Source organism: Schistocerca gregaria, chromosome 1, assembly GCF_023897955.1.
Source record: "Schistocerca gregaria isolate iqSchGreg1 chromosome 1, iqSchGreg1.2, whole genome shotgun sequence".
Lineage (NCBI taxonomy): Eukaryota > Metazoa > Arthropoda > Insecta > Orthoptera > Acrididae > Schistocerca > Schistocerca gregaria.
This window is the reverse complement of record NC_064920.1, coordinates 465,288,684-465,313,145: the sequence shown is the minus strand read 5'-3', so window position 1 is coordinate 465,313,145 and position 24,462 is coordinate 465,288,684. Positions and strand designations below refer to the sequence as shown.

Below are 24,462 nucleotides of genomic sequence, written 5' to 3'. Positions count from 1 at the left end.
GGATATCAGGTGGAGTTCTTATGTATGTGCTTGACCCTATATACAGCGATCTTGTGCCTCCTGACACACCTTTGGAGGCTGTTGTAGTTTGGGTGGGGGCACATCAGGATTTTACCATCTATAATGCTTATCTCCCTCTTGATGGTGTGTTCCAGGATGGACTGTCTGCATTACTCTCTTAGCTCCCCCAAACTTTCCTTACAATGATAACTGGCCATGGTCAAGACATCCAAACTTTATTGGCAGGACTTGATCTTTGCCTTTTGAACTCTAGTGCCCCCACACACTTCAGTGTGGCACACTGAACTTATTCAGCCATTGATGTCTCCTTTTTCAACCCTGGTCTTCTACCATCTATCAACTGGATTGTCCATGATGGACTGTACAGTAGTGACCACTTCTCTATCTTCCTGTCCCTCCCTCAGCATTGTTACTCTGGAATCCCAGCCATATGGGCAACGCAGCTGTTCAGCATAAAACGGCAGCCATTTTCTTGGTAGCCAACCAAGCCTTCCCCCCTTCTTAGAGACCTATGCCTAGTAAAAGAAGATATTCTGGTGGACCTCAGAGATCACTGCAGCCAATAGAGATGGTATGTGGGCTCTCCAATGCTGTAAGTACCACCCTTCACTGGAGCACTTCCTTACCTTTAAATGGCTCTAAGCCGTGTCTGCTATCTCATAAAACGAAAAAGCAAGAATCCTGGGAGTGGTGCTTTTCTACCTCCAGGTCACGTACCTCTCCACCACAGGTATGGGCAAAGATCAGACACCCTTACAGCTTGCACTCCCTTGCAGGTATACCAAGTATTTCCTTAGGTGGTAAGATTTATGCTCCAGATAGTGTTATGAAACATTTTGCTGAACATTGCGCTCAGTCATGCTCATCTGAGAACTACCACCCCGCCTTTTGGCTCATTAAACAGCAGGTGAAGTGAATGCACTTATCTTTTGCTACCTGCCACCTGGAGCCATATAATGGTTCCACTCAATGAATGGGAACTCTGCAGTGCCCTAGTCCATTGGTCTGATGCAGCCTCAAGGCCAGATCGCATCCACAGCCAAATGCTGAAATATCTCTCAATGGATTGTCAGCGTCACATCCTTGCCCTCTTTAACCAGATCTAGACTGAGAGTGAGTTTCCATCTTTATGGCGAGAAAGTGCGGAAGTTCCGGTACTGAAACCAGGTAAGAACCCACCTAGAGATAGACAGTCATCGCCCAATGAACCTTACTAACATTCTCAGTTAGTTGATCAGATGCGTGGTGGGCAAGCAGCTGTTTTGGCTCCTTGAATCTTGGGGCCCTTTGGCTGCATCTCAGGGTGGTTTTCACAAACGCCGCTCCACTGCTGATAATTTGGTTTACCTGGGGTCCACCATCTGATGGCCTCTGCTAGCCATCAGCAAAACACCTGCAAAAGGCTTATCACATGAGATGGTGTCATCACATCCTTACTATGTTATGTGTGGGTTCTCTAGGGTCCACTCCCGATTTTTGTCAAACTTCCTTCCACTGCATGTGCTGTATTCAAGTCGGTGCTTCACTCAGTATCCCCCATACCCATACTATGTCCCGCAGAGCTCTGTACTAAGCAACCCCCTCTTTCTAGTGGCCATCAATGGCCTAGTGGCGGATGTGGGGTGTTCATTTCGCCCTCCTTATATGCTGACGACTTTTGATTTTGTTATTGCTCCTCTAGTATGGGTATTTGTTGATCATCCTGTACACGTTGCTACACAAAACGAACAGACACGAGCTCTCACCCATGGCTTTTGGTTTTCAGCTGCCTAGACTCATATCATCCACTTCTATCACCATCGTACTTGCCACCCACATCCAGAGCTTTACCTGGACTATCAATTGGTTCTTGTAGTTGTGATGTGTTGCTTTATGCGACTGGTCTTAGATTCCCATCTAACTTGGCTTCCACACCTTCGCCAAGTTAAGTGAAAGTGCTGACAGCACCTCAATACACTTCACTGTCAGTCACACTAACTTGGTCACAGATCTCTCTACCCATTTACGGCCCTAGAAAGCCCATATTCTGTCCCATCTTGATTATGGGAGTCTTACATTTGGTTCAGTATCACCCTCAGCATTGCAGATATTGGACCACATTCATCACTGTGGGTCTGACTTCTGACAGGAGACTTCTGCACTAGCCCTCTGAACAGCCTAAAAGTCGAGGCCAGTGTCACTCTGTTACCTATTAGGCATCAGCAACAGCTGCTCAATTATACTACATGCTTTTGTAACTTCCCTGAACGTCCCAACTACTGCGTCCTTCTTCTTGAAAGACAGCTCCACCTCCCACAACAGTGACCCAGAACTGGGTTTTCAATTGCTGCATACCTCCAGTGTGTTTGTTCAGAACTGTTACTTCCTCCACTGTCGCCTCTGGTCAGGGAGACATTGGTTCTGCCCCCCTTATTCACGTTCGATCTTGCACTTGCAACAGTATCCTAATGAATGGTGACTTCCTTAGCAGCCTTCAGGCTATAGACCAGTGCTACTCTCCTCACCCACTGGTTGCAGTTGTCTAGGATCTTGTCCCTGACCTCCACCAAGCTCGATGGCCAGTAGTTCTCGTTTGGGATTTCCAGTAGACAAGCTGGCCATCAGTATGCCTTCTGGAAATTGGGGTCACTTTGGTCAGTCAGTCGCTGGAAGTCTGGAACTCTGAACGGTCTGCCCTGTTCTCCCAAACACTAAGGAGGCTATGGTCACATAGCAGTCTTTCCTGCATGCTTCTCACATGGAATCCACCGTCCTCTGTCTACTCCACATTGGCCACACTTGGCTAAGGCTTGGCCGCATTGTTTGACATGAGGATCACCCTCACTACCAATGTGGAGCATGCCTGATGGTGGCCCACTTTCTCATAGACTGCTCTAATTTAGCTGCTTTGAGACAACATTGTAATCTTCCTGAAATGCCACCTCTGGTGCTAGCAGATGACGCCAAAGTGGCTGAACTGGTGTTACATTTTGCCCACGAAGGTGGTTTCTATTCATCTCTGTAAGGTAGGCCTTTTGGCGTCACTGATCACCTGAGGTATTGGATGGCCACCCCTCTCTTGCCCTCCTGCCCACCCTGGGGCTCCCTTGGCGTTTGGTGGCCCTTGCCTGGTGACCTAGCCTGGCCTGTATGCTTTCAACCTTTTTTATTCTTTTTCATTTCTCATTTTTCATTTCTCATTTTTCATTTCTCAGTTTCAGTGCCTTGTCTGTACTCATGCTTTAACGACTTTTATGTGTGGTCTTTATTGGTTTTATTCTGTTTTTATTGTGTTAATTACACTTAGGTTTTCCAGGATTTGCCTTTCACCTCCTTCCCCTGACAACCACTCCTGGTTTCTCCTAAACAGATGAAGAGACTGATGACCTTGCAGTTTAGTCTCGTTCAGTCCAAAGAAACAAACCAACCAGCCAACCAACTAACTACAGCTTTCGTGTTTTCTTTGGAAATTGTCTGTGAGGAAGAAAACAACAAAACAGCAATGTGTTGTGTATCGGTCTGGGCACGAAAAAAAGGGAGTCATATCTCGGGTTCTGTTGATGACTGAGATAAGCAGTCAAATGGCTTTACCAGAAATGTGAAATGGCTCGTAGATAGCTCTTTAGCTATTAGAAGAATGGACATACTGAGATGAGCAGTGAGTATGACAGGAGGGGATGCTGCGTAAGTTGGGAATTAGTTGGACGGAAACTATGCTCAGATAGCCGAATTTAAGGTGAGTGCTTGCATAGAGCGGGAAATCCGAGTTCGAATTCCGCTCCAGCAGAAGTTTTCACTTGACGTCATTAAATTCATTTCCACGCCCAGTTGTCTCCAGTGTCAAAATTTATTACATTTCATAGTGTATATCTACGTCTGTGGCATGAAGAACGATATCTGCCAGTTTGGCCCATCCTAAAGGACAGACAGCACACACAAATTAAACTGGAATGATAACGTGGATAATGTTATGGGGGGGGGGGGGGAAGCAAACCAGAACTGCGTTTTATTAGAAAAACACTTCGAAGGTGTGATAGTCAGTAAACAGACTGCCTATAGTATGATTGTCCATCCTTAGAAAATGGCAGCTCGTGTTGTATTATAGGAAAAGTAGTGTCACAGATATTACATGAGAGTTGGCGTGACAATCATTGCAACAAAGGCGTTTCTCATTGTGGGGAGATCTTCAATCCCCAGCTTTCTCTTCCGAATTTGAACATATTTTGATATTTAATTGGCAACAAAGCACATAGGAGGAAAAGAGCATCACAATAAATTCACAGCTGACTTAGAAAGATTTAAGCATTCGTTTTTCCTGCATACTGCTTGAAAGGGGAACGATAAGCAGATGACTTGAAGATGGTTCAATGAACCCTCTCTCAGGCACTTAATTGTTTGTTGCAGAGAAGTCATGTACAAGTAGGTCCAAAAGTTAAAATGTCGACCTCGTGAATATATGAGACAAAGGTCAGGAAACAGAATAAATGAAGGCTCTTGGTAAATATGAGTTTAGTCCACCTCTTGGTCCTCTTGGTCCTTACTGATGCTGCTCTTTCTAAACATTAAGGGTGTATAAATTAATAGATATACTCACATGGTGCAGGTAGAAACGACGGCCGTTTAAATAATTTGTAATTGGAGTTTGGTTGCTTTGTTTGAGAATTATTTAATCCCCACAATAGCCACGCACTTTCAACGTGTATCACCAAAGAAAGGGGGACGTACCTCATGTCATCTTAAAAAAAAAAACATAAAATTTATTAATTGTTGCTGACTGATATTAACATGGTTTTTACAGAAGTACTGATGTGGGAGTAGGATATTGTGTAAAGTCACATCCGGTATTCAGAATTAAATTTGTGTGTTAAGTTTAAAAGAACAGTTTTAAGCAATCACAAAATCTGGTACGCGACTACATTAAAAACAATAAATATTTTTAAAGTATAAACTAGTAACTGATTAGATCACAATGCTTTGAGAAGGTGGGCACAAAGAATCCACCCACACCTTTGGTACAGCCGGGGTTAATAGCTGCTAACACTTGGTTCAAGAAACATGAAAAAAGGTTGTGTATATGGAAGAAACCTGGAGATACTAAAAGGTTTCAGATAGATTATATAATGACAAGACAGAGATTTAGGAACCAGGTTTTAAATTGTAAGACATTTCCAGGGGCAGATGTGGACTCTGACCACAATCTATTGGTTATGAACTGTACATTAAAACTGAAGAAACTGCAAAAAGGTGGGAATTTGAAGAGATGGGACCTGGATAAACTGACTAAACCAGAGGTTGAATAGAGTTTCAGGGAGAACGTAAGTGAACAATTGACAGGAATGGGGGAACGAAATACTGTAGAAGAAGAATGGGTAGCTTTGAGGGATGAAATAGTGAAGGTAGCAGAGGATAAAATAGGTAAAAAGACGAGGGCTAGTAGAAGCCCTTGGGTAAGAGAAGAAATATTGAATTTAATTGATGAAAGGAGTAAATATAAGAATGCAGTAAATGAAGCAGGTAAAAAGGAATACAAACGTCTCAAAAATGAGATCGACAGGAAGTGCAAAATGGTAAGCAGGGATGGCTAGAGGACAAATGTAAGGATGTAGAGGCTTATTTCACTAGGGGTAAGATAGATACTGCCTACAGGAAAATTAAAGAGACCTTTGGAGAGAAGAGAACCACGTGTATGAATATCAAGAGCTCAGATGGCAACACAGTTCTAAGCAAATAAGGGAAGGCAGAAAGGTGGGTAGAGTATATAGAAGGTTTATACAAGGGCGATGTACTTGAGGACAATATTATGGAAATGGAAGAGGATGTAGATGAAGATGAAATGGGAGATACGATACTGCGTGAAGAGTTTGACAGAGCACTGAAAGACCTGAGTTGAAACAAGGCCCCGTAAGTAGACAACATTCCATCAGAACTACTGACAGCCTTGGGAGAGCCAGTCCTGACAAAACTCTACCATCTGGTGAGCAAGGTGTATGAGACAGGCTAAATACCCTCAGCTTTCAAGAAGAATATAGTAATTCCAGTCCCAAAGAATGCAGGTGTTGAAAGATGTGAAAATTACCGTACTATCAGTTCAATAAGTCACAGCTGCAAAATACTAACGGGAATTCTTTACAGACGAATGGAAAATTGGTAGAAGTGGACCTCGGGGAAGATCAGTTTGGATTCCGCAGAAATGTTGGAACGCGTGAGGCAATACTGACCCTACGCCTCATCTTAGAAGAAAGATTAAGGAAAGGCAAACCTACGTTTCTAGCATTTGTAGACTTAGAGAAAGCTTTTGACAGTGTTGATTGGAATACTTTCTTTCAAATTCTGAAGGTGGCTGGGGTAAAATGCAGGGAGCGAAAGGCTATTTTGTACAGAAACCAGATGGCAGTTATAAGAGTAGAGGGACACGAAAGGGAAGCAGTGGTTGGGAAGGGAGTGAGACAGGGTTGTAGACTCTCCCCGATGTTATTCAATCTGTATATTGAGCAAGCAGTCAAGGAACAAAAGAAAGGTTGAGAGTAGGTATTAAAATCCATGGAGAAGAGATAAAAACTTTGAGGTTCACCGATGACGTTGTATTTCTGTCAGAGACGGCAAAGGACTTGGAAGAGCAGTTCAATGGAATGGACAGTGTCTTGAAAGGAGGGTATAAGATGAACATCAACAAAATCAAAACAACGATAATGGAATGGAGTCGAATTAAGTCGGGTGATGCTGAGGGACTTGGATTAGGATATGAGACGCTTAAAGTAGTAAATGAGTCCTGCTATTTTGGGAGCAAAATAACTGATGATGGTCGAAGTAGAGAGGATAAAAAATGTAGACTGGCAATGGCAAGGAAAGCGTCTCTGAAGAAGAGACATTTGTTAACATCGAGAATAGATTTGTCAGGAAGTAGTTTCTGAAAGTATTTGTATGGAGTGTAGCCATGTATGGAAGTGAAACATGGACGGTAAATAGTTTGGACAAGAAGAGAACAGAAGCTTTCGAAATGTGGTGCTACAGAAGAATGTTGAAGATTAGGTGGGTAGATCACGTAACTAACGACGAGGTATTGAATAGGATTGAGGAGAAGAGTAATTTGTGGCACAACTTGACTAGAAGATGGGATCGGTTGGTAGGCCATGTCCTGAAGCATCAAAGTATCACAAATTTAGCATTGGAGGGCAGCGTGAAGGGTAAAAATCTTAGAGGGAGACGAAGAGATGGATACACTAAGCAGATTCAGAAGGATGTAGGCTGTAGTAGGTACTGGGAGATGAAGGAGCTTGCACAGGATAGAGTAGCATGGAGAGCTGCATCAATTCAGTCTCAGGACTGAAGACCACAACATCATCTGTGATTTGAAGACAGTGTCCATATTTCGTGTACGGGGCACCCAGAAAATGAATCTACACTCCTTGAAATTGAAATAAGAACACCGTGAATTCATTGTCCCAGGAAGGGGAAACTTTATTGACACATTCCTGGGGTCAGATACATCACATGATCACACTGACAGAACCACAGGCACATATACACAGGCAACAGAGCATGCACAATGTCGGCACTAGTACAGTGTATATCCACCTTTCGCAGCAATGCACTATTCAGTGTCCCCCTCGACGATCACCAGAGGTGTACGGCCAGTGTAGGAGATCGCTCCCCACACCATGATGCCGGGTGTTGGCCCTGTGTGCCTCGGTCGTATGCAGTCCTGATTGTGGCGCTCACCTGCACGGCGCCAAACACGCATACGACCAACATTGGTACCAAGGCAGAAGCGACTCTCATCGCTGAAGACGACACGTCTCCATTCGTCCCTCCATTCACGCCTGTCGCGACACCACTGGAGGCGGGCTGCACGATGTTGGGGCGTGAGTGGAAGACGGCCTAACGGTGTGCGGGACCGTAGCCCAGCTTCATGGAGACGGTTGCGAATGGTCCTCGCCGATACCCCAGGAGCAACAGTGTCCCTAATTTGCTGGGAAGTGGCGGTGCGGTCCCCTACGGCACTGCGTAGGATCCTACGGTCTTGGCGTGCATCCGTGCGTCGCTGTGGTCCGGTCCCAGGTCGACGGGCACGTGCACGTGCACCTTCCGCCGACCACTGGTGACAACATCGATGTACTGTGGAGACCTCACGCCCCACTTGTTGAGCAATTCGGCGGTACGTCCACCCGGCCTTCCACATGCCCACTATACGCCCTCGCTCAAAGTCCGTCAACTGCACATACGGTTCACGTCCACGCTGTCGCGGCATGCTACCAGTGTTAAAGACTGCGATGGAGCTCCGTATGCCACGGCAAACTGGCTGACACTGACGGCGGCGGTGCACGAATGCTGCGCAGCTAGCGCCATTCGACGGCCAACACCGCGGTTCCTGGTGTGTCCGCTGTGCCGTGCGTGTGATCATTGCTTGTACAGCCCTCTCGCAGTGTCCGGAGCAAGTATGGTGGGTCTGACACACCGGTGTCAATGTGTTCTTTTTTCCATTTCCAGGAGTGTGTGATTGATGGAATGCATACGGTACAGGAGTGGTGGTGCTGCTACAGCGTGTGCTGTGTCCTCAGAGCGGTGCGAGTCGCCGTGCGTGCGGGTGTCGGAGTGTGGCTGGCTGGCGGAGCTGCTGCGTCGCGAGCCGCGGCCGCCGGGCGCCGCCCAGCTGCTGCGGGGCCTCGTCTGCGGCAGGGACGACCGCTTCGTGCTCGTCTGCTGTGGCCCGCCGCCGGGGCAGCCCAAACCCAAACCTCAACCTCAGCCACAGCCACAGCCGCAGCCAGAGCCGCAGCCGAAGCCGCAGCCGAAGCCGCAGCCAGACGGGCCTGTCAGGCCACAGGACCCGCTGCAGCACCCCAACCTGCGGCTCCTGCCCATGTGAGTGGAGCCGTCTCTTTCCCATGTCTGCTATTCTTTTCCCTAATTATGACCGCTTATTACTAGATACAATGTATATGCCAACTTCATAGTCAAAATTTCGGAGGTTGTTCAGTCATATTTTCTTTGTGTTTTCGTTTAAGGGGCCCGTAATCTCGGACGGGCCATTGCGGAAACGAACCCAGTTAAGGGACCCCGTTTTGAAACATCGTAATTCTCATCCATAGAGATTCGTAAGTTTCAAATTTGGCTCATAGTGACGTGCAACCTTCCTCTCTAATGGTACAAAAGCGTGGCGCCCTGCGACGTCACTTTCGGGCTGGACGACGCTTCTGACAGGAAGGTGTCGCCAAATGCGACAAAAAAGCTCACAGCTCAGAACGTCACGTGGCATGTAAGGCGCCAAATGCGAAAAAAAACTCACAGCTCAGAACGTCACGTGGCATGTAAGGTGGATTAATGGTGTCACATTGGCACCAAACTTCACCACAACTCTGCCCAGCGCCACCGTGTCAAACCATGGAAGTGTTATCACACCCCTATTTCATACCTTCTTTTGACACCTTTGCGACGGAGGTTAGAACCGCTACACGCCAAACCCCATCGACACTCCTCAGGCAGTGTTTGCCTCCCTTCAGGAGCTAGAACAGCGGCAAACCAGAATGTGTTTCGACGGGTAATTTCGTAATGTGCTCAATTAAGGTCTTTTGGTGGCACTCAGGACCTTGCTGAACTTTGGGGTGTTAGGGGTACACTTTGCTGTCTTATTCACGCACATTCATGGCCATGTATTGGGCACTCTGCTTTACTAAACAGTCCTCCCTCACTCGAGTTTTGTTATGTCTGGACTCAGTGAGTAGCCTTCAGTACATTCCTCGGTATTTATCCAGCACACCTTGGTCTCTATCAACAACCTTCTCACTTATGTTAGTGCTGCTACTAGTTTCGAACCCCCTTGCGGGTCCGGGGGTTAGAATAGGCCCGAGGTATTCCTGCCTGTCGTAAGAGGCGACTAAAAGGAGTCCCTCCCCCTCAAGGGGGTAGTTAGCGCCTGCGTCCGGAGACGGACAGTTTCACGACCTATAATTGCGTTCATTTTGGTTTTTCACTTCTTCTGGTTTCTTCCTTCCTTTGGTTGGTTCCTTCCTTTGTTCTTCTCCATCTCACTGTCTTACTACTTCTTCTCCTTGCCTTCTTCTCCTTCTCTGGTCTCCGCTTCGGCGTTTGAGACAGTATGTCCTTTCTTTCCCTCTCTCCTTTCTTTTTCCTCTTCTTCCTTCCTCCCTGTGCGTGCCTGAAGGCCGACCCACGCGTTCGCACGCGTAGCCGGTGACGGGGTAACGCGTAATTCCCCGCCCTGGGTAGACAAGTAAGGCACGCACGTACCCCCTGGTAAAGGCCAGGCCCATGGAGGGTTGATTGCCTGAGCTGACACCTTCCGACCATGCCGATTGGTCCCTCCGTCCGTTTCTCGGGAGGTGTGACCTGAGGTGTGAACAATCACCTAAGGCGGGAGTGCCCTCTGAGAGGGTCCCCACAAGGAAGCAGCGCGCCATCGGAGACGCTGGCAATCATGGGGGATTCCTCCGCAATGGATTTCTCTTCTTCTTTCTCGACTTCTGCCCACAAACGGAAACTTGACCAGCCACCAGTGACAAAAGTACTACCGCCTGCCCCACAGTTCCTCGTTGTTTCTCGATCTGAGGACGGAAAGGATTTTTCCTCTGTCAACCCTTTCGTTATCCAGAAGGGCGTAGATGCCATAGCCGGATCTGTCAAGTCTTGTACCAGGTTGCGTAATGGTACCTTGTTACTAGAAACTGAGAGCGCCTTTCAGGCACAAAAACTGCTTCGGGCCACACTTCTGTACACGTTCCCTCTCCTGGTGGAGGCTCACCGCACTTTGAATTCGTCTTGTGGAGTAGTCTATACTAGATCACTCGACGGATTGACTGACGAGGAGATTCAGTCTTTCCTCGCTGAGCAGGGCATGACGGCTGTCCATAGGGTCATGAAAAAGGTCAACAATGACCTTGTACCGACCCGGACACTTTTCTTGACCTTTGACAGTGTTCAGCTGCCGTCACGCATCAAGACGGGCCACGAGGTTATTTCTGTTCGCCCCTATGTCCCGACACCTACGCGCTGCTACCAGTGTCAGCGTTTCAATCACACTCGCCATTCTTGTGCCAATGCGGCTACATGTGTGACTTGTGGCAGGAATGCCATGAGGGTGACTGTCCACCTCCGTCTCCTCGTTGTGTGAACTGTCGTGGTGACCATGCAGCGTCCTCCCGCGACTGTCCCGTCTACAAGGAAGAACGATGTATCCAAGAAATTCGGGTCATAGAGAAAGTCTCCACCTCGGCTGCTCGCAAGCTATTCGCTAGCAGGAAGCCCACGTTGCTCCCAGCGGGGAAGTACAGTACTGTCCTCGCCTCTCCTCGGACTACCAGGGAGGTGGCGACGCAGACATGCGATCTGACCTTCAGCACTACGGTCGTCCGTTCGGCCAGTGCTAAGATCGCCCGGTCGACGTCTCCTCTTCCTCCCGCCCCCCCCCCCCCCCTCCGACACAAGCACTTTTATCAGCTTCTGTCAGGACGAAGACCCAGAAGTCAAAAGCACGGGCCTTCAAGAAAGAACCGTCTCGTGCAGACCTTCTATGTACCTCGAACCCTCAGCCATCGACCAATCCTTCCACAAAACGGCCTTCCAAGAAGGCTCGTAGGAATCACAGTTCTCCTTCCCCGCCACGGCGCATTTCTCCTCGTGCGCCCCCCAGCAGTTCCCGCCCCAGGCCGTCATCCGTTTCGCCTGGCCGCACCGCTGGTAGCCGGACATCTGGCCGTTCACCAGCGGAGGAAGCTCCCCCTTCCGGCCATCTTTACAAGATGGCCGATGAACCTATAGAACTAATGGACGATGACTGTCCGCCTCGTGCTAGCAGCGGCAGTGCTCGCTCGAAGCCGGGCCCTCAGCGGCCTTCTAGATGACCCCTTCTTGCATCTTCTTCTCACGATGGCACTTATTCACTGGAATATTCGCAGCATTCGTTCCAACCGAGAGGACTTGAAATTGCTGCTCCGCTCCCACCATCCGCTCGTCGTAGCCCTCCAGGAAACGAAGCTACGCCCATGCAATCAAATTGCCTTGGCACACTACACCTCTGAGCGTTTTGACTTACCCCCTGTGGCAGGTATTCCGGCTCATGGAGGGGTTATGTTGCTGGTCCGGGATGATATCTACTATGATCCCATCACATTGCACACCGGCCTGCAGGCAGTTGCCGTCCGCATTACTCTCTCCAGTTTTACATTTTCCATCTCTACCGTTTACACTCCATCGTCGTCTGCCGTTACCAGGGCAGACATGCTGCAAATTATTGCTCAGCTCCCTGCACCATTTTTGTTAACTGGAGACTTCAATGTTCACCATCCTCTTTGGGGCTCTCCAGCATACTGTCCGAGGGGCTCCCTGTTAGCAGACGTTTTCAACCAGCTCAATCTTGTCTGCCTCAATACTGGCGCCCCTACTTTCCTTTCAGACACCTCTCACACCTAATCCCATTTAGACCTCTCTGTATGTACTACCCAACTTGCACGCCAGTTTAAGTGGTATGCGCTTTCTCATACATATTCGAGCGACCACTTCCCGTGTGTTATCCATCTTCTGCATCATACCCCCTCTCCGTGCTCAACTAGTTGGAACATCTCCAAAGCAGACTGGGGGCTCTTCACTTCCAGGGCGACCTTTCAGGATCAAACCTTCACAAGCTGCGATAGTCAGGCCGCACACCTCACGGAAGTCATTCTCACTGCTGCTGAATATTCCATCCCTCACACTACTTCTTCTCCACGCCGCGTACCGGTCCCCTGGTAGACCACAGCATGTAGAGACGCCTTACGTGATCGTCGACGCGCATTACGCACCTTTAAACGCCACCCTACAGTGGCGAATTGTATCAATTACAAACGATTACGTGCGCAGTGTCGTATTTTTAAAGAAAGCAAGAAAGCCAGTTGGGCTGCTTTCACAATAACCTTCAACAGGTTTACTCCTTCTTCTGTTGTATGGGGTAGCCTGCGCCGGCTATCTGGCACTAAGGCCCACTCACCAGTTTCTGGCTTGACGGTCGCGAATGACGTCCTTGTGGCCCCTGAGGATGTCTCCAATGCCTTCGGCCGCTTTTTCGCAGAGGTTTCGAGCTCCACTCATTACCCCCCTGCCTTCCTCCCCCGAAAACAGGCAGAGGAGGCTCGGCCACCTAATTTCCACTCCTCGAATTGTGAAAACTACAATGTCCCATTCACCATGCGGGAAATCGAAAATGCACTTACCCCGTCACGGTCCTCCGCTCCGGGGCCTGATTCTATTCATATTCAGATGCTGAAGAACCTTTCTCCTGCGGGTAAAGGTTTCCTTCTTCGTACTTACAATCGCATCTGGATTGAGGGACATGTTCCCGCATGCTGGCGCGAGTCTATTGTTGTACCGATTCCTAAGCCGGGGAAGGACAAGCACTTGCCTTCCAGTTATCGACCCATCTCGCTTACCAGCTGTGTCTGTAAGGTGATGGAGCGAATGGTTAACTCTCGGTTGGTTTGGCTGCTTGAATCTCGACGCCTACTTACCAATGTACAATGTGGATTTCGTAGGCGCCGCTCTGCTGTTGACCATCTGGTTACCCTGTCGACCTTCATTATGAATAACTTCTTGCGGAAGCGCCCGATCGCGGCTGTGTTCTTTGATTTGGAGAAGGCTTACGACACCTGTTGGAGGGCGGGCATTCTCCGCATCATGCATACATGGGGCTTTCGCGGTCGCCTCCCTCTTTTTATTCGTTCCTTTTTAATGGATCGACAGTTCAGGGTACGTGTGGGTTCTGTCCTGTCAGACACCTTTCGCCAGGAAAATGGGGTGCCACAGGGCTCCGTTTTGAGCGTCGCTCTCTTCGCCATAGCGATCAATCCAATAATGGATTGCCTCCCAGATGATGTATCAGGATCCCTTTTCGTGGACGATTTTACCATCTATTGCAGCCCGCAGCGTACATGTTTCCTGGAGCGCTCTCTTCAGCGTTCTCTTGACCGTCTTTACTCCTGGAGTGTCGCCAATGGCTTCCGTTTTTCTGCCGAGAAAACGGTCTGTATTAACTTCTGGCGCTACAAAGAGTTTCTCCCACCGTCCTTACGACTCGGCCCCGTTGCTCTCCCATTCGTGGAGACAACAAAATTTTTAGGTCTTACATTTGACAGGAAACTTAGTTGGTCTCCACATGTGTCATATTTGGCTGCCCGTTGTACCCGTTCTCTAAATGTTCTCCGTGTTCTCAGTGGCACGTCGTGGGGAGCGGATCGAACCGTCCTACTTCGCCTATATCAGTCGATCGTCCGCTCCAAGCTGGATTATGGGTGCTTTGTATACTCCTCTGCACGGCCGTCCATCTTACGCCGCCTCAGCTCCATACAACATCGGGGTTTACGTCTTGCGATCGGAGCGTTTTATACTAGTCCCGTCGAGAGTCTTCATGCTGAAGCCGATGAATTGCCACTCACCTACCGGCGCGATATGCTGCTTTGTCGTTACGCCTGTCGGCTTCTGTCAATGCCCGACCACCCATCGTATCGTTCCTTTTTTGACGACTCTCTCGACCGTCAATACGGGTTGTATGTCTGTGCCCTGCTACCCCCTGGAGTTCGCTTCGTCGCCTCCAACACCTTGATTTTTCACTCCCTGCAACCTTTAGAGTGGGCGAGAGCCACACGTCACCTTGGCTCCAGGCTCAGGTTCGTGTTCACCTTGACCTCCGCTCGCTCCCAAAGGAGGTTACCCCCAGTTCAGTATACCACTCCCGTTTTGTCGAACTTCGCCCGAAGTTCATTAATATGACCTTCATTTATACAGATGGCTCTAAGACCAATGACAGGGTTGGGTGTTCTTTTATTTTCAGTGCACAAAGTTTCAAATACCGGCTACATGGCCATTGTTCGGTCTTCACAGCTGAGCTCTTTGCCCTCTACCAGGCTGTTCTTTACGTCTGCTGCCACCGACATTCTGCTTATGTCACCTGCTCCGATTCTCTGAGCGCCATCCAGAGCCTCAGTGATCCGTATCGTGCACCGGATCCAACGCTCTGTTCAGCAGCTGGTGGACGACGGGTCTCCAGTTAGCTTTATGTGGGTTCCTGGCCATGTCGGTATCCCTGGGAACGAAGCTGCAGATGCCGCGGCCAAGGCTGCGTTCCTCCAGCCTCGGACGACTTCTTGTTGTGTCCCTTCATCAGATTGTAGCACGATCATTTGTCGGTGCATTTTTTCGCTGTGGCATGCCGATTGGGCTGCACTTAGGGACAACAAGCTTCGGGCCTTGAAACCTCTTCCCGTAGCTTGGACGTCCTCCTCACGTCCTTCTCGGCGGGAGGAGGTCGTTTTGGCCCGGCTACGAATTGGGCACTGCCAGTTCAGCCATCGCCATCTGCTGACGGCAGCGCCGGTGCCGTTCTGTCCACGTGGGCAATTGCTGACGGTCCGCCACATTTTAACGTCCTGTCCGGATTTTACTACGCTGCGTCTTGATCTTGGCCTGCCATGTACTCTGGATGCCATTTTAGCGGATGACACAGGAGCTGCTGCTCGCGTTCTTCGTTTTATCAACTTCACACACCTGTCTAAGGACGTTTGATTATGCTGTAGTTTTTTAATCATATGTCTGTTAATACGTCTTTTATAGTGTTGTCCCTTTTAGTTGCTGTTTTAACCTTGTGCCTCGCGGTACATTCCTAAATTATTCAGGGCGCGATGACCATTGTAGTTGTGCGCCCTAAAACCACAAAAAAAAAACTAGTTTCGAAGATTTCCTTTGGATCCTCCATCACATGGGTATCCTGGGAAATGAACTTACTGATCGTCTAGCTGGTAGGTGGCTATTTACCTTCATTCTCTCTATGATTCCAGGGGTAGATTTGCTGCTTTATGTTAAATCACTTTTGGCTCAATCGTGGGCCAAATCTTAAGTGGCTACCTCTCCTCTCCAATGAACTTTGTACAATCAAGGAGACTCCCACAACATGACATGCCGGCCGGAGTGGCCGAGCGGTTCGAGGCGCTACAGTCTGGAACCGCGCGACCGTTACGGTCGCAGGTTCGAATCCTGCCTCGGGCATGGATGTGTGTGATGTTCTCAGGTTAGTTAGGTTTAAGTATTTCTAAGTTCTAGGGTACTGATGACCTCAGCTTTTAAGTCCCATAGTGTTCAGAGCCATTTGAACCACATGGCATTCTTCCTTCCCCTCTCCCAGTAGGAAGGTACCATCTTCTGCCATTTTCAATTTTCTGCAGGGCCCACCCCTTAACGTTATCCATATTTTCCTAGACTGCCCTGCCTTTTGGCACTTTATACTAAATTCACCCTTCCACCTTCCTTGTCCCAGAAGTTAGTGAATGATCTTCAGATGTTTGTCTTGTCTCAGCTTTCTTCGCAAAAGTGGTTTGTCCTCCCATGTTTAAGTCCTTGAATTAGCCTCTGGAATTAGTCCCTTGATTAGCATTAGTGTTGGCCATGAGGCCTTGACCTCGCTTCCATACCTGCCAGTTTCTCCCCCTCATTTGCCCTACTTTTTTTTCTTGTGCCTTCGTCACTCGGTGCTGTCCCCGATGTGTCTTGATCGTGGTATGGTGTGGGGATCGGAAAATGCCGGTGTTACTGGTGCCGCAACAGACAGTGTTTCGGTGGTGAACTTGCTTTCGCCATACCCACTCTCCGCCCCGCCCTCCCGACCCCCCTCCGGTTCTTTGCTCTTCTGCTGCACCAATGCTCCTTTTACCTATTTGTTGGCCTTTTTTCTCTTGCTCTTGACTGAACTGTGCTATTTGTGTTGTTGCTCTCTTTGTTTCTGCCACCTTAGATCATGGGTCCAACGACCTCACTGTTTGGTACCCTCCTCCAATCAACCAACCAACCAACCATTAAATACAAAGTAGTAAATATGCTTCAGATACGGAAGTACTATGATTATTATTTATTTATCAGACTGTTGGATCATGAGAGCCAGACCTACTTGGTCATAGAACGAGTCAGTACACAATTTCCAGAATGCTGATAAGAAAATTTACAAATTAAAAAATTAATAAAACATAAAAAATTGAGAGCTTAGGAATAAATAACTTATTATAGAGAGAAGTCCGCAGTTACTGCAAGGAATTCCTGTACGTATCAGGAGTGGTGTATTTGAATTCTTAGGATTTATTACTCGTGTTTTTTGGTTCTGCTGAAAATGAAACCTGCAGAACAGTGTACACATCTCTGTAAAATGCTAAAGCGAGTGCTATGCCGGTGCATACCTTTTTTCCCCGCATTTCTTCTGAGTGACAAATTACTTGACGGAACAGGAATGGGACAGAATTGTATGACAACTGAACAATCGCCTACACCAATTTCGTGAACTGACACAGAAGAAGAGTCTGATGCCCTTAGAAGCTTTTAGATAAGATACCTGCAGCTAGTATCGTGCACCATAAACCATGTAGCAGGTTACCTATTTAGTAATGGAGGCGATTCATTCGACAAATACAAAACAATTTTTTACTGTAGTTATTCTTTAATTGTAAAAGCTCTGGAAGATTTTTAGAAAACGTCTAATGTCATTTGTAAGAGGGCACACTGAAAGTAATACCTCCGAATTTTTTTATTCTGTTCTCCATACCTGCTGAGGTAGTACATGTCATACACATTGCAAGGTCGACTTTCCTGCTTTGCAGACGCACACTGCAACCCTCTGTCCTAGAGGGCTCCGAATTGTAGCGTGTAACAGTGGTGGTGTGTAACGTAAACATGTAGAAGAAAGAAAGCTTTGTACAGTGATGATTGTATCGACACTAGTAATGTGCGACGTTGGGTTGTTCGTGCTCGTAATGAAAGAAACGGTGTCTAACGTCAATATGTGTGACTGAGTTCGGACAGGACGACCATGTACAGCAATCAACGAGACTAATCTGAATCAGGTTAATCATCTCACCAGTGAAAGACGTCGCATAACGCAGACATAATTTTCAGGTAAGCGAGCATTTGGAATTCATGCGTGAAGGTGTTTCGAGACCCCCAGAAAACTGAAAGCACGAATTCGAAGGGTTCGGCGGCACATGGAACACCGTCTTCAGCATGACAATATCAGAGCACACACGAGCGCTGACTAACCACCAATAATCCGACTCCTTAGATTCACTGTCATCGATCATTGTCAAACGCTCCACACTGCCGACATCAACAAACTAGGCTTTCGTTGAGAGAAATCTGTTCGTCGTCCTAGTTACTCGTTTCTAAAAATCTGTGAAGGTACGTAACATGATGATGACATTCAAAACTGGAGAATGTGTGTTGCCACTACAAGCTTCGTTACTTGCCTGTGATAGGAAGACACATTTCTATTCCTTACGCAGTGTGCTCATGTGTTGCAGGGACACGTGCGGACAGGACGACTCTGACCGTGTCTTGGGCGGCAACGTGACTGCCGTCAACCAGTACCCCTGGATGGCGCTACTCGGCTACTCGTCACGTAAGTTGCACGCCACACTCTTATTCCCCTCGTCGTCTTTGTTGCTGACAGTTGCCATTACTTTCTACTTAGCATTGACAAAATGTTCTGGAGAAGTAGTTTATTTCGAAGACACATCTGGATAAAATTCTCTGTAATTTTAACCAAAGCCTCTGGGAGCCTTCCTCTGTTGTCATCAGGAGCTGGCTAACACTGGTAGATATGTACGCTTATTACCTTCTGCTTGAGTCCCAACGCCTTTCCCAGAATCACCTTGACCTTTCTGCTGCATGGTGTAACCAGCGGCTCCTTCCAAGACCCTGGCAATAATCGTAGGTCGTACCACTCGCTCGTTCCGGCTCCTTGATTTCTCCCTTACAATCAGCGTCCGTCCTATCCGCCTTTCCCCCACCCTCACATACCTTGGCCATTTATCGTCACCTCATCTAGATCCCTCATCTCTGCTCTATCCAATCCAAAGCCCAGAACCACCTCTGCCTCCTCAAACTCGTCTCTGGCCGGAAATAGGGGTTCAACCTCTACAATCCTCCACACCTACAAATCCTTAATCTGTCCCATCCTCTGTTGTGCCAGTCCCACTTGGATATCCGCCCCCCCCCCCCCCATTTCTATAAGTCCCTCCAGATCCTCGAGCACCATGCCCTCCTCCTCACCTTCTGTATACGCCTCCTGTCCCACACGTGGATCCTCTACGACCTGATTCCTTTCCCCCATCTGCTCCTATTCCTTGAACATACCTACACCTCCCGCTGCCTTGATCCCCCTCACCCCCTGGTTGCTTCTCTCCTCTCCAACCGCCGCCCTCTGCTGCGCCTTCACTGTTTTGTCCCCCCTACCCTCCATCTCTACACCCTTCATCCCCTTTCCCAAGGTGGCTTCCGTCAACTCCCCCTCCCAAATGATGGCCTCTCTCCCTCCATTTATTCCTCCTATCAAATCTGATTCTCACCTCCCCCTACATTCCTCAGTCCTTTCCCCAGGCTCCCTCTTCCCCCTCTTCCATCCTGTTTTCCCCACCTACCCTCTCTCTGCCTCCCTTCTCTCCCCTGACTCCTTTCTGCTCTCTCCTCCAAAGCCTTTCCCATTCCTTCTCGTGTCCGCCCAGCCCCCCCCCCTTTTCTATGTCCCCTCCATTCATTGTCTCCCCCTTTTTTTCTTTTCCTCTCCTCCCCCTTTTCCCTCTCAAAGGTCCAGGTCCTCCCCCCCCCCCTCCCCAACTGCCACCGTGTCACCTGTATCGTGCTGTTATAAGTGGGTATTTAGTGTTGTGCGCCACCTGTCAGTGTTGCGAACAGCTGTCATACTGTCGCTAGTTGTTTTTATCTCGTTCGAACAGAAAACAGACTGTCTCCGTGTTTTTCAATTGTGCTTGTCTATTTCTTTCGTGTCTTCATCCGCAACGTTACCACAGTGTTTTTAAATTCCACAACTTACCGACATTTTACAGTTTTATCGCATGTTTTTCTTGGTTGTTTCTATTCTCATTATGTTTAATTTTTCTGTAAGCTGTAGAGCAGCATATTACGTACCTGCCAGCCCCCCCCCCCCCCCTCCCCTCTGGGAGGGAACTGAAATCCAATTAAGAAAAAAAAATCTCCTTGAGGTCATCAAGAAGAATCCGCCAACTGTTACGCACTCAGTACCACAATCACTTGAAAAAGCCAGCTTCGCAATGACGACGGGAAAAGTGGCCAGAAGCTCTAGTTATCACACAGGCTTAGCGTGGTCAAGATACAGTGAGTCTTTCAAGTCTCTCTCTTCAAACTTGAGGATTGTACACAGAATAGATCAGCTAAAGGGAGTTATTTGCTGTGACATTTTACTTAAAATATAGATTACACTGGGAATTAGACCTTCCTCGTCAAAATATTATCAATCTTACTACAAACAAGAAATGCAGCTTGAGTTTGTGAGGACGAATTTCAGCTTCAAATCGTAACTGCCGTTTAATTCACACTGAGTAGTACAGATTTATACTGCCTAACCGTAAGAGATTAAAGTCTGATTACTACTTCAGGTATTGTTTCCTATTTCCTGTGAACACTAATCTAAATTCATAATATTCAGCTCAGTGACCGTCATCGATTATTGCTTTCAGATGAGATTTGGTAGAACTAAATCAGAATGCAGCAGAAATTCTCGTTTTAATGGTTCGTTCTCTCCACTCAAATTACCAGTTCAGAGTTTGACAGGAATAATAAGACAGCCGCGGCGGCAGAATCTCTCTGAGTGTTGTCACTCACACCCTTGACACCTCCTCTTTTCCTTCCATTAAATTAATCAGCTACGTCAGTATTGATTATGTTTTGTAATAAAACACAGTGATGCATATCCTTAGAACGAAAGAGATCGTTTAAAGGCCACTGGTTCCCTTTGATTGCTGTTGATGATAATAGATGATTTAATGATATTACGCACCACTATTACCGAGCGAGGTTAACACATTGGACTCTCATTCGGCAGGAAGACGGTTCAAACCGCGTCCAGCCATCCTGATTTAGGTTTTCTGTGATTTCTCTAAATCGCTTAAGGCAAATGTCAGGATGGTTTCTTTCAAACGGCACGAGCGCTTTCCTTCTCCATCCTCCCCTAATCCGAGCTTCTTCTCCGTCCCTAATGACGTCGATGTCGACGAGACGTTAAGCACTAATCCTCCTCCTCCTCCTCCTCCTCCTCCTGCTCCTCCTACGGCTATTCGTCTTAATGTTCATGACTGCGGTCGAATGACTTAGAGTTGAGCTCACGGACTTCATTTACAACTTAGTAATCGCTGTATAGCTGAAAACGACAAGTAGTATACCAATAAATATTGCTTAGTGTCACGCAAAACAATAGTTTTTGTGCTCTGTTTTGCACATAATAATGAACCTGCGTGCGACCAACTGATTTTAAAGAGAATATGTGAAATGTAAGATGTGGTACGTGATTCCAATAAGTGGATGTGTAATCCTGAAAATACCAGCCATAATCGTGCAAGAAACGAAAGGTGATTAAATTAAAAAGAAGCTGCCGTTAACGTGTTGGTTAGTTTGAACACTTCAATGTCCTTGCGTTCCTCAGAGCTTCGAACAAACTTAACCGACTAGTTGTAGTGAGCCTACAGTTTAACATGGACTCATAGCACTGCAGATAGACATTTTTCACTTTAAGAAACATTGCCAGAGATTAGAGAAGGGAGAAGTGACAGATAAAACTCCTAGCACTGACTATACACCCACGTACGTTAATTCGACGATTAAGTCCATTGCAGACCTCAATAACAGCTGTAGTTTTAACGGATAACCACCATCTAATGTCATAATTTAAGCATTAGAACGAAACCATTTGTAGATGTCTTGTTGGTTTAGTACTGAGATGCTCAACATTTGCAGGCGGCAGTCCCCGGGAGTTCCTGTGCGGCGGCTCTCTCATCAGCAGCCGCTACGTGCTGACCGCCTCGCACTGCGTCAACGGCAGGAAGCTCGGCTCCTACAGGCTGTGAGTACACCTCTCCATACTGACTACCAGTAGCGTGTCGTCATCGGAAGTGCGTAAGGTCGGCAACGATAGCAACTTTGGACGTCTTTTGGGGGCTGCACCGTTAGCGGTTATGACACAGGCGTAGAATCGTTCGTCTCACGCGATCATTGATAGACTGCCTGTTATGTGGAAGATCTACTTTGAAGCGACGCGTCGACTGAGTGCCATACGGATCGTCCGACTGGTTGAAGCGCTTAGTAGTCATCTAGTGGGGGAGGAGGGTCTGAACATCAGGACGGTACAGAATAAAGAATACCAGGTGAAATGCTTGGCAATTTATCATTACGCTGTTCCATATACGACAAATACAAATGCAGCAGTACTCACCCATCAATAAGACTCATGCTCACCTACAGATTACTTAGGTGCAGGTATCCGCCATACTTCATAACAAGTGCGATGGAACCAATTCTACACAAATATCAAAGCTCCATAACCTCCTACATTCTGCTGGAAAGAATAAATGCGTGGATCCAAAAATCTTTAAATGGTAGCAACCTATTTTGGATTCTTCCAATGTTCTGTTGCACTGAAAGCCTATACACGCTTGTGGTATTAAAGACTCTGAGAACCGGATTTCAGAAATGGCTGGCCAACTGGGAATATTTTAAATGCTAGTTGATGGTAAGATACACTCAGAAGTATCCTGGTTTGTATCCTGTAAGGTAACTGAACTTTGCAGTTGTTAATAAAGTTGTGCATCAGCCTTACTAAGTACCCATAACAAAACATCCGTGAAAATTTGCTCATCACCTGTGAGAGGTTCTTCTTGGAAACTCGGCGCCATTGTCATCTGCTTGTGGTTGCTCTAGGAGCCCACTTCACAGACTGTCTGGATAGACCTTATCAGTCGTATGTAATTGTGCCAATACGAGGCGTAGAGCTGTTCTAGCAGTCAGTCAGATGTCAGTCTTGTTGAGGCTCTAGATGTCTCCCTAGTAACGGACTGCAAACCATTTTCTGTTGCCATTTCACAATCTTGGCATCGTGCAAGCCAAACTTGAGCGTTATATGATCTAAAACACGAGGCTAGAAAAAACTACATGCGGAAAGACTTCACTGATATTTCGTTCTGTTTCAAACTTTTTTATAGCTGCTTTTCATGTTTTATTGAACTGGTTCATTAACAGCATCTACTCTTGTTTACATAAAATTTTCTGATACCTAAATAAGAGTATCATACAACCAAGACACTAAGTAAATCAGTACCGAAAGCAAGTTGTGGACTGCCAAAATTCACGGGCAGCTATCAATACTCTTCGGAAAAAAATTCGAGAGGATACGTAACTTCGAGGAATATATATATATATATATATATATATATATATATATATATATATATATATATATAGTATTATTATACAGTATATAGATTGTACAGGTAACTGACAATACTCAAAGATCTTGTTCAGCAATGTCACCAATATATCGACGTGTAGATGGGACCGAAATTTAGAAATTCCTTGTAATGTGAGAATTGTTTTAAGGAATTCTGCAGTTTTCGTGTTACAAATGTTTAAAAGCGTTTTATTAGCATATAAATCATTCCGTTTGTGAAGAGCTGTGTTGTCGTCCACCAGTCAACATAGAAAACAAAAGCGTTGCACTGTGCATTTCTCATTCAGTTTTGTTTAAAAATATCGTAGGTAATGCAGACTAATATATATAATTTTGTGAACACGTTTTCTGATCATGCTTTTGTAATAGGGGGTGACTTCAACTTGCTAGTTATAGATTGAGAGAATCATGCTATCCAACTGGTGCCAGACCAGGAATTCATGTGACACTATTCTGAATGTCTTGTCCATAAAACTTTCTTGGAGCAGATAGTTACAGAACCAAGTCGTGAAGGCAACGTTTTAGACCTCTTAACAAACAAACAGACCTGAACTTATCGAATCACCTAACCCGGATTGATCACAAGGCAGTGATAGCATCTATGACTGCAGGTATTAAAAAGAATGTTAAGAAACGCTGGAAAATATTTTTGAGGAGCAAGAGGGAAGGTACAGATCGATTACTATCTGAGCAGTCAGTATTAAACACTCGGTGTGAGAACGAAAATGTGGAGCACAAAGTGAACGAAATTCCGAAGCACCCTTAATAATGCCATAGACAACTATCTTCGGAGCAAGGTCTTAAGTGATAGGAAAGACCAACCATGGTTTTTATAGTCATATTAGAAAACTACTTCTTAAAGAAAAGGAAAACAACACAGATTTAAAAGAAATCGAAATCTAGCTTGTGAATGGACACTCCCCTTGTTGATTGGTTTTGGCTCTGTCTGTCGCTTGGGAGAAAGCCACTACGCTTTTTATCTTAGTAGCAGCACCCACTGTTTAGTCGCTGTGTTTTACAGTCACACACATCACACATAAATGAAGTCAGGCAATAATGCAAGTAAATAAATAATTTGTAAATCACGTTATATCAAATTGAGGAAATTGATGGGATAATGGATTAATGTAGTCAACACAACGACGCATTCGATCTAAAATGGAATATAGTTTTGTCATCAAAACTTAATA

The 24,462-nt window shown here is 46.8% G+C and overlaps 1 protein-coding gene across 1 annotated transcript in view; it reads left to right on the top strand.

Moving 5' to 3' along the window:
* The window catches only part of LOC126354270 (CLIP domain-containing serine protease HP8-like), a 44,100-nt gene that overhangs the window by 10,425 nt on the left and 9,213 nt on the right, over window positions 1-24,462 (top strand). Inside the window, exons 2-4 of the mRNA XM_050003850.1 lie at window positions 8,559-8,862; window positions 18,318-18,415; window positions 21,787-21,892. Coding sequence (XP_049859807.1) covers window positions 8,559-8,862; window positions 18,318-18,415; window positions 21,787-21,892 — 508 coding nt within the window. The remainder of the gene's footprint in view (window positions 1-8,558; window positions 8,863-18,317; window positions 18,416-21,786; window positions 21,893-24,462) is intronic.